The 11581-nt window shown below is 38.9% G+C and overlaps 1 protein-coding gene across 1 annotated transcript; it reads left to right on the forward strand.

Annotated features, from left to right (window-relative positions):
• Positions 1-1038: 1038 nt before the first annotated feature.
• Positions 1039-1967, forward strand: LOC149171649 (uncharacterized). The gene has a single exon (XM_089427548.1). The coding sequence runs from the start codon at positions 1178-1180 to the stop codon at positions 1880-1882; it is 705 nt and encodes a 234-aa protein (XP_089283674.1). The 5' UTR covers positions 1039-1177; the 3' UTR covers positions 1883-1967.
• Positions 1968-11581: the final 9614 nt, after the last annotated feature.

Here is an 11581-nt window from a genome sequence, read left to right on the forward strand (position 1 = left end):
AACTTTAGATGATGAAAATCAATGTCACTCATCACTTTATCTAATTTGTCTTGTGCTAAAAATATAAACATACCATTCCTTAAGTGAAGATATTAATAAGATCCCCTAAAAAAAATATTAGTGAAAATGATCCCAAATAATAAGCACAACACCCTTTAAATCATACATTTATTAAATAAATTAATTAAATTTTTATAATTTTAAATGTGTCATTATTATTTATATTTTAGGATTTTTTTTTTTTAAATTGCAATTTATTAATAAAAACAAAACTACAAATGGAATTAATCTATTTATCATTTTTTACTTTGTAGTAATTTTTAATTGAGTTTATGTTATGTTTATGTAACATACCGTTAAGATTTTTTTTTGTTCCAATTATGTTATTACCGTAGTAAGCGCCCTTTGTCATACCTTACCTTTAAGAAATTATGTATATTTGTGATCTCAACTAATTGTTTAAGTTTCTCCTTTTGTAAAGTTTATAGCGCCTCCTTTACTCATATATTCATCTCTCGTAAAATGCCTAGTTCACATTTATTTTGGGTGTAAGTTCTATGATTATACTTAGATTAACAGCAAGCGAGTGAGATATTGTCAGGGTTTTAGAGGCGAGGGGGAGGTGGAGTGAAGAGGATAAGAGGTAATGAGATCAAATCTTGGAATTCCATTTGAGAAGAGCAAGGCAATGGAGGCACTGAAGCAGCAACATCCCTATCCCAATCCGTAGGAGCACAAGGAGAAGGCTGGCCAAAACAAACAGAAGTCCGCGAAATATGTGGGTGTGAAATGGATCAAAGAATGGATGACTCAAGAGAATGTTCTCAATAATGGGAAGTGTTATTTTTTGAAACGGGTAACAGAGGATACCTTGAAAACCCTAAAAGAGAAACAACAAGAGAAGGAATCGGAGCATGAAACACTTCCTCCAAGATTTTTTCTTTTTAGTTATGAAGGTTGTGGGAAGACTTTTACAGATGGTGGAGCTCTAAGGAAGCATTCACATGTGCATGGGGAGAAGCAACATGTTTTTCATTATGAAGGATGTGGCAGGAAATTTTTAGATAGCTCCAAGCTGAAGAAGCATTTTCTCATCCATACGGGAGAAAAGCATTTTACATGTCCACATGAAGGTTGTGGTAAGGCATTTTCTTTGGATTTTAACTTGCGTGCACATATGCGAACACATTCACAGGAGAACTATCATATTTGTCCATTCGAAGAATGTGGAAAAAGATATGCACATGAATACAAGTTAAAAGCTCACATAAAGTCTACACATGAGAAGAATTTGGCAAATGCGGTGAAGCTGCCCCCTCAGACTGAAAGGGAGTTTCCTCATCCAAAAGCTCCAACTTCACTGTATGGCTCTGTCCCTTTGGATCATCCATTTTCCTGTCCTTACGAGGCTTGTGACAAGTGCTACATACACGAGTATAAGTTAAATCTTCATCTCAGAAGAGAACACGCAGGTTATGCTATCGAAGAAAATGGAAGACATGGAAGTGATAGCGAAGATGAAATGGATCAGGGAAGCGACCAAGATGGAAATGGTAGGAATATTGGCATCATGACAGGTTCTGGGCGAGGGAGACTTCAGGTTAATTCAAAGACATCTTCTGCAACAAATCTTCATAGAAAGTTTTTGAATGCAGCAGCTGTTGATTTAAATACGAAAACCAGTTCCAGAGCAATTGTGGAATCAAAAGAGCCTGGGAAGGGACATCCTCGAGAAGATAGTGAAGAGACAAAAGAAGAAGACCAGGAAGATACAGATGATGAAGGTTGGGGCCATGGGACAGAAACAGATGATGATGATGATGATGATGATGACAATGACGACGATAACGATGAAGAAGAAACAGAGGATGACATGGACTAGGTAATTAATGTAGGTGTAGATAATTGTTACAGGCAAGAATCAAGTCGTGTAAAACAAATTTTCTTTTGCAAGTGAATACACATTTTGAAATTTCATACAGGAAAGATGTGAGAAATAAGTATCTCAGAGGAATAGGTCATAATTAATGTGTCAAATTTTGTTGATGAGGGGGATCATCAAATAGGACAACTATGAAGAGAAGATCATTTATGCATTTTATCAGGTGTGCATGGATTTGACTGTTAAAAGTCGATCAGATTTTCTTATCTGGCATACTTAATAACATTAAATGTTGTACACAAGTTTCCCTCCACATAACAAATACTCTCGAATCCCTTGTGTATACAACTCTCAGGGCTCCTCAAGACCATTGTGATGCTCGATCAAGGGCTTCCATGAGTTTCTCTAGAATTAATGGCTCAAAAAAGACGTAGTAGTTAGTGGAACTACCCTCCTCCTCTATCGACACTACTCCTGAGCCAATGTGCATTTTCTAATATGGAGGTTTAGCTCTGCAAATCAAGTTAGGGTTTGGGTGCTCAAGGGCTTTCCCCACTGTGCAGATAAGCATATAGGCTGTAATTTCACCAAAATACTCTACTGTAAGTTTCCCTATTCTCAGATATTGTTCAACCCTCCAAATTTTCCTTTTACGCTATTGTTCATTGTTAATGTATTTACAAGTAGGTTGTAGGTATTTCCGTCGCTCAGACTTATTGGGGAATTTTCATTTGAGATTCTTCTAATTTTCTTGCTAAAACCCCAGGTGATTTCCTTCCACTCGGGACAAACATTTCTATGTTTTCTTTTGTTAAAGTCTGTGGTTGGGTTGAGGGTGCTTGCTCCTTGTCCATGATGGAGATGTTGATGCAATCTCCACACAGGTAACCCTGCAACCTTACTCAGGTTTGACAGTATATTTGTTTTTCTCATTTCCTATATATTTTTTGGGGAATTTTCGTTTGAGATTCTTCTAATTTTCTTGCTAAAACCCCAGGTGATTTCCTTCCACTCTGGACAAACATTTCTACGTTTTCTTTTGTTAAATTTTGTGGTTGGGTTGAGGGTGCTCGCTCCTTGTCCATGTTGGAGATGTTGATGCAATCTCCACACAGGTAACCCTGCAACCTTACTCAGGTTTGACAGTATATCTGTTTTTCTCATTTCCTATATATTTTCTGGAAAGAATTCTAAGTAGAAGGTTGTGCAGGTGTGCAACCTTGTTAAGACAACAATGGGTTCCTTACAAGTGATTTGTATGCCACTGTTTTTTTCGAAAATTAGAACCTTACTTGGGCAACAAATCTAAATATTCTCCTTTGATTTTGAAGACACCTCTCGAGGGCAAGTTGGGGTTTATTTTCCTCTTGGCACCACGAGACAATGTCTATTTGGCTTATGGTTCAACTCCCAAGATTTCCAGGTGCAATCATCTTGCCCTGACTGGGGTTTCTCTTATTGGAAACTCGCAACATCCAGCTAGCTTGAGCTTAGCTTTATCACTTCCATTAGCTACATTTACCCATTTGTTGCATGGGAAACTACATTTCGAGGAACCTAGAACTCCAGGTGTCCTCTGTTGTAGTAGCACAAAAAATAAAACCATAAGCCATAACCACATCTTTATTTAATGTATTGAATGAAATTTTGGTTTTGCTTCTTGCAATACTTGTCCTTTAATAACAATGAAATTATGGTTTGGAGGTCTTTTTTTTTTTCCGGGGAAAATAGAGTTCGTAATTTCTATTAAAAAGATATAATAGAGATTACATGCTGTTGATGCCAAGGCATATGCAGTAGTGTTTACAATAACCAATACTTCAGGGAAGTATGCAGATAAAGCCCTCAGACAGGGCATCCAGAAACAGGGTATGTAAACCCCAACAGGAGTATACGCCTACCCTAACAAACTAATATAAACAGTAAATAAATGATATCTCAAAAACCCTCAAAACAGGGCAGCAAGAAAAATGGATCTGTAAACCCCAACAGGAGGATACCCCTACCCATCTCAAGCCAAAATAAACAGAAAAATAAACAATAGCTCCTGGAGAAAGTGCAGAAGGTTCGAAATGACCGCCAAAACAAAGAGGAGAGGCACGAAATGGAAATGGGGCAGCCAGTGTAGCCACACCCCCCACCCCCTCAACTCTCCTTCTGTGAGGAAGCCAGAGGAAGATACCGCCCATATATCCAAAGAAGCCATAAGAAAAAACCAACCAGAAACAGCCATTGAAGAGACGGCACGAATCGGTGCAGAGACAGACTCCACACCACAGATCCCTCAACGCTTCCAATAACTGTCCAGGTAAGCCAGCAATAAACCAAAAATAGAAACCCACAGCTCAGCAAGGGAACCCATCAGGGCCCAACAGGAGCAGTGGAGTTTCGGATCCGGGGGCAGAGGCGGCTGGGGCAGCCACCTCGCCCCCACAAGGCCAGCAAAGCCCCCGCCCCCGCACCAAGGTTCAGCACGGACTAGGAAGGTCCTTCAAAACAGAGAGTCTGAAGAGAGTCGAAATCCGCCGAAGATCAACAGAGAATGAAGGAAAACTCCGCCGCTGCCCAAAGAACAGAGCACGAAACCGGAACTCTGCTTATAATATAAACAGAGCAGGCACACGACCCCGGGGACGGCAGACGATAAACAGAGCCGCGCTGTGGTGAAAAGAACCGCATGAGAGAAGGTAGCAGAGGCCGAAGTCTGTCCGCACCACCGGCTACCGGAACCGTTGAAACAGCAAACTCCCCAGACGCAGCAACCCCCGGCTGAGATGAGTCACCAAGCGAAAGGTGTATGGGCGGCGGAAGCCTCACCAGAGGTAAACCCAGCCGCCGCAGGTGCAAGCAGCAAAACCAGAGCCGACGAAACCCTCTTTGGAGGTCTTATACATGTTTCTTATTACCTACTGATATCTGAAATAAGGCAACATTCTGTTTTAAAGTTAGCATTAGTCAAATTTCTTCGGATTTTGTGATATTCGGGTTTCATATCTAATTTTATAGATAATTCTCTGGTTGACCTTGCAGAACAGGCTTATATTTTACCAGAGATCCTTGACGTGTCCCTTGAAATTTTGATTCAGGCCCAATGATCTATTTTATGCAAGTGAGTCGAAAGCTTTAGATTTCTTTGCCACATATTCATTCATGACCAAACACTATACCACTAGTTCTAAGAATCTTGTGGTTACTATCACCATAATTAATGTATATTGTATTTTAGAGGAGACAAGAATTGTATATTGCCCTTTGGGACACTCCAAAAATATTTTGATGCACCCTATTTCTCTAACACTCTAGTCTACTTTATGACCTTAATTCCCATTCCATGTTCATCCATGTGGATGCACTTTATGATGTTCTAGGACAACCTAATGTCCTTGTCAACTCCCTCTCATCTTCCTTGTCATGTTTTCTAGGACTTGTGTATCCAACAAGAAATTGGGAGATGAATGCCATCAAGGCAGAAAATCAAGGGGTTTTCAAGTAATTTATTTAGGGTTACCACTAGCATAGTCCCACCATATGATCCACCCAATTCCTAAATTGGGGTCTAGTGCTATTTCAATTAATTATTAGATGATCATGGTGTGCCATAATTCCAAGTAAAATCTTATGACTCTTTATAGGATATTATTGGAGATACTTGAGGAGACACCTCTTTGGCTAAAGGGTTAAGGAAGGATTTTGACTTCAATATCGAACCATCAACCATATTCTCAACATTTGTCCCATCAACCATATCCTCAACATATCGAACCAAAAATCAAGAAGACAACTGAGGTGAAGCATGGACATCCTCTCTCACCCACATTGTTCAGGATATATATCAATCTATGAATGCCTCTACACTCCACCAACAGTGCATCAATAAAATTTTGGGTTGCCCCACTGTCCACCAAGATGGATACACGTTCCTCTGATTGCCAAAATTTCAAAATTGGGATTTTCCATGTCTAAAATTGCAAAATTGGGAACTAGAGCACTCAAGGGTAGCATTGTCTGTTGGATTATTTTAGACTTACACCCAAATTACGCACAAACATCTTAAGGTAATCCTCATGAATAGAAAAATTTAATAGTAATCCTCATTACTTAATAAGGTTACCTTAACTATTGATAAAGACACTAAATGATTAAACAACCACACACATTATATCACTATAGATAAGGGTATTTTAAAACATTTTTTTAAGGCCAAATTGATATTTTGTCTTAAAATCCTAAACTATTATTTTAATTATTTTAATTTAGAAATTAAAACTATTTTAATTTAAAAATTAAAACTATTTTAATTGTCGTAAGTTAGAAATTAAGACAATACGTTCGATTAACTTACAAATTAAGACAATTCGTTCAAAGAGTAGCAGAAAAATTATGAAAAAGAAGAGCGAAGTAAACATAATGAGGGTTGGAGATAGGTAATTGTTATAAAGAGGTCAAATGAGGGGCGGGAGGTTGACTGGTCGACTCTTCCGACGAAAGCATTTTTGCATTGTTTTCCCTCTTGAATTACAGGGTTAGGTCCAACCTCACCTCCTATTGCAAGGGTTTTTATAGGGCTAGCCTCACCTCCTTTTGTAGGGGTTTTGATAGGGCTAGCCTCACCTCCATTTTCATGGGTTTTTAGGCTCTTCTTCATGCATATGGACTCTACCACTGCATCCAACAAATTGTGGAGCGTAAGCTTCTAGGAAGCTAGTTCCAGGAACATGGTCATAAACCTGGAGGCATAGGAACTTTAGGAGATGAATGCGATGAATGCAGACAAGTGTTGTGACCTCATGGATGCATCACTTTCCATGCTAGCGACCTTAGGGTGCAAACATTGTCTTTCGAATCCTTGTTGCCTAGAGGGTGGAGACATTGATCTCTAGAATCCCTGTTGCCTAGAGGGTGGAGACATTGGTCTTTGGAATCCCTCTTGCCTAAAGGATGGAGACATTGATCTTTGGAGCCCCTTTCTGAGTAAAGGGTGGAGACATTTATCTCTGGAGTCCCTTACTGATTAATTGGTGGGGGCCATACATCTCTGGAGTCCCTCAACAACAATTGGGTGGAGGAGATTGCCTCTGGAATCCTGGTAAAGGTCTAAAAAGATGTATAGGGTGGAGGCAGTATAAACCTCTGGAATGCCTAGTTTGGTCCCAATCTCGGGGGTGGCAGCTGCATTATCTACAGACTATCAAAGGATGGGAGGAGAATTAGGGACATTATGCTCATGGAATCAAACACCTTAAGATCAAGGTCATGTTAAGACAAGTACTCTGCTATTGGGGGTGGTTAAATTTGTATACTGGTAACTTGACAGAATTTAACTTTTGTTTTGGGTGATCTGGTAATGCTTATATTATGTGTTTACTGTGGGATCTTGATAAATGGACTTCTATGCTTACAATTTGAAATTCTTTGCATATAGACAAGTAAGATAGCAAGTGAATCTTGCAGCCTTAAAATTCTGAAGCCATCCACTTGTGTCACACGGTCTCTATGTATAATCTGTGGATGAATTCCTATTGTAATAAGAATTTCACATGGGATGCTACTACCTCCCTTGTACCCATAGTCTCAATGTATGCTGGTCACTTACTGCTATGAAACTGGCTAATGAACAAATGTTGCTCTTCCCTTATACTATATCTAGAACTACCAATTTGGGCTGCGCTCAATTCCTGTGGCAATTGCAAAACAGTTCACCATGGTTGACTGCATTTTGCTTGAATTTCTCCTTGTATAGTGACAAATCTTAAGAAAATGCCTTTGTACTGGTTAAGGATCTCTAGAGTCACTTTGGGGATCAAATTTGGAGTGTATAGTATGCGGTGTAAACATCCTATAGTTGTATGGGTGGACCATATTATCCTCATTGTCATAGGAATTCTAGCATGGGTAAAGTTACTCGATAAGCCTATATATGGTGGAGGCCATTACCTTCATTACTTTAGCATCCTTGGACATAAGTTATACATTGTTTGTAGATGATGAAAATTTGTTGACATGGAGTGTGACCCCCTCTTGTTGAGTTAGTGCAGCAAGTAATGCAAACGATGAGGACTTGAGTCCAAGAAAGACCTATCGGGTTTCTCCACTACATGATTTTGAAATCTATTAACCATTGCACTCACCACAAAATTGCTTATAAAGACCTTATACTCTCGTGAAGACCAAATCTGGTCACATTGATAATGGTTCCTAAGAATGAGACCCTATGAATAAGATAGATAATACTTAATAGTGCTTACATCTTAAGGGGGTCTATATTTGTAATGATTTAGGTGATGTCTTTCTTCATTAATTAAAATGATAGTGTTGTTAAACTCATATGAATACTAAACTCTAGGATCTTGTTGGTATGAAAATGGATGGTGAGGGTCTAAACAATTTCTTGGCAAATTCCCGCGATTACATGAAGACAATCTGTAACAAAGTCCTCACGGTGCTGAGATATGCGGTAAACCTGACCAAGATGATTCTACAACCCTTGGGTTGCATTTATGTGGATGATACTACTGAGAATTGGTATACATACATTCAGGAGTTGAGACATGCTTGTCATTTGCTCTTGAATTCCCTTTGTTTTGTTTTATCGTCATACAAGTTATTGTCGGAGATGGAAAAAGACTCATAATATTTCTCTACTGCATGGAAATCTAAACTCAAACTTGAGGTTGAATACTGGATAAGTATTGTTAATGCATGTGCATTCCTGCAGCTCTTGGTTTCTTATGGAATTTCAAAGGAATTTAAGGATGATGACCTTTGTGAGCTAGTCTTTCACATTTTCTATCACCCGAACTTTTTCAAGCTCTGCCATGCACTTCAAATTAGTCACAAGATACATTTTCTGTCACCCGTAGTTTTTTTTACTCTTCCATGCACTTCAAATCAATAATAAGATACTAGGTTGGTGGGCATTTTATTTTTTTGTTTAAGTCGACCTTTAGGTTCAGTTTAATTTTTGTATTTAGGAAAGGTTTTCTTAAGGTTCCATTGTTGGTTCTTGCTATATAAAATTATGAAATTCACTATTTTGTGGGATTTCATGTGCTTTCCCGTTTTTCTTTCTGTACTAGTTTGTTTGAGTCATTATTTGTTCTAAAAGCAATATTCTGTTTTGTTTTCATTGAGGCTTCTTAGTTTCTAACATATTTGTATATCTCACACCTTCTCATATGTGGTAATTTTGTCTACTGGCCAATTTGAGACAGTTATGTGTTTAGGGGGTCGAGTCAACTTGAGACCTTGGTGACATGTTAAAGCTCATTGGTTTGACAACATGACTAAAACCCACTCGAGACCTTGTAACCTGGTATAGCTCACTACTACACATGACCTGCAAAATAACCTGGGATTTTGACAAATCCCCGTGGATCTTTCCATTTGATGTGTTCCACTAGGAAGATATGGTAATTCTCTGGTTTGGGGTGGAACAATGTGCTCGAATAAATGAAAATGATGGCTACCAGTTAGACAGATAGTTGCTTCCCATAATAGGCATAACATATTAGCATGTTGCAGCGTTGTGTGTCATGGCACAATGCTTGCATGATATGTTATGGAGATGGAGTGGTGAGGCACATGGCTCTCATGTGAGGGCCCACATGGTCCATTGAGGTCATCTACTTTAAACATTTTGATTCGATATCTGATTTTTACTTTCATGAATAGATACAAGCTTTGGTTTCTTTAAAAACTTAGTTTTGAGCTGGTTGTTGTTCGCCCTTGACTAGGCTTTGATATGCATGCCCCACAATAATTGTACAGAACTAGTAGCCATCTAGTGCCTTATAAGTAATGGAAGATCTACTTCAAATGTTGCCTAGTTGTTGCAACTATCTAATATCTCCATCATCCCTGTGGACAACACTGTTGTAGGGTGACATCTTGGTTATACATTTTAGACAACACCCCAATGCTTCTCAATACAATACCCTGTCTACTCATCACACTAGGTTACACTTCATTTTAGGATCATCACTTATACCAGGTGATGTTCCAGCCATGGGATTAATTATCTTAGTTATCTTCTTCGATATGAAATCCAACTTCCCATAAGTGTTTTTCAAACCATAGCCTTGTCTTTAATTTAGGATAAAGCCCATAGACTTTCATATCTATCATCAGAGCTGGTAGAGGCTGATCATAGTAATAGAAATCCAAACATTTCATCGATCTCCTCTGTCCACAAATTGTGGGATAATTTTGAGGAACATATTTCTTATGGTACCCTCATGCAAACCAGGGGGTAACATATTGCTCCTATTGGGCACACACGTCCTTCTTGGGATCACTTGAGAATCCCAAACTCTCAAGATAAAGCTGCCAAAGTGAAGTCCATAATCCAAAGTAACCAATTCATCATCTCTAGACTCCAATATCTGTTTCTGTTGTGTTTAATCATTGTTGAAACTAGAGTCACATTAAAATACAAATAAAAATATGTTGGGATCCCCATCACCTCTGGACTAAATGGTCCATTTTCAACAACTCTCGTATTCCCAACAATTTCATCGTATGTAACATCTTGAGAATGTCCATTTCTTCCATAGAGAATATATATGGCAACCAAGCTTTAAGAGTCTCTTTGAGAAATTTCAGTGGACTATTTGATTAAACAGTCTGTTCCTCACTAAAATTTCTAGTAATCTTTGTTGCCAAGCCATCTATGATATATGATAATTGTACAAAAACAAATTCATCCCATTCACCCTCTCCTTTTACCTTACTATTTGTTGTGAGAAAACCTTGCTCGCACTTTCCAGAACAAGAAAAATCCTATCATTACATGTTGTACAATGCTTTTTACTTTTGCAATTTCCCTGATTTAAGAAATTACATGTTGGTTGAAGAAATTGTGAAAGAAAAATGCTACTATTCTACAACATTAGTAGCGTGAACATGGTGAAGAATGTGAAGTCCATTGTCCACTTCTTACCTCTCTACTCCTCCAAAGATGACCAGACTTAGGGCTTGGAGCTGTCTTTTTATTTCTCATTTGGCCCACTATCAATCACAGAACTAGGGCTCAATAACTAGCCCTCTTGACTACCCTTTTACTCCTCCAAAAGTCAATTCTTTGGGCATAAAATGTACAACTCTCTTGTTGCGACAAATCTGCCACTTTTCCACAACACTTAGGGCCACCCAAATAGCCACTAACAGTCCAACCACTATACTTAGGCTGCTTCCGAACTTTCCAAAAATAGACCTACACGACCTAGTGAAACATCAACATGAAAGAAATACAACATACCTCTCTAGGACGCCATCATCTGCCCTCAAATACTTGGCCCTGTGCACAATATCTTTTAATGCTTTCGAGCTTGTCTAGGGCTTTTTGTAATAGCTACAGTGCTGCCCCAACTCAGTCCAACTATCCTCAAAGACCTACACAAATCCTCCTCCAAGAGTGCCAACTCTTAGGGTCTTAACCACTGTCCACTTATTTCCTCTCTACTGCTCCAAAGATGACCAGACCTAGGGCTTGGAGCTGCCCTCTTATATCTGATTTGGCCCACTGTCAATCACAGAACTAGGGCCCAATAACTAGCCCTCTTCACTACCCTTCTCCAAAAGTCAATACTTAGGGCATAAACTGTACAACACTCTTGTTGTGACAAATCCGCCACTTGTCCACAACAGTTAGGGTTACACAAGCAGCCACTAATAGTCCTCTAACCACTGTGCTTAGGCTTC

The sequence above is a fragment of the Pinus tabuliformis genome, chromosome 4_2 (assembly GCF_031772625.1).
Source record: "Pinus tabuliformis cultivar Carrire ecotype Pingquan chromosome 4_2, CPIR1, whole genome shotgun sequence".
Lineage (NCBI taxonomy): Eukaryota > Viridiplantae > Streptophyta > Pinopsida > Pinales > Pinaceae > Pinus > Pinus tabuliformis.

What these genes read in the sequence shown, in the direction of transcription:
- LOC149171649 (XM_089427548.1), top strand. Translation starts at nt 1,178, where the DNA reads ATGCGAACACATTCACAGGAGAACTATCATATTTGTCCATTCGAAGAA.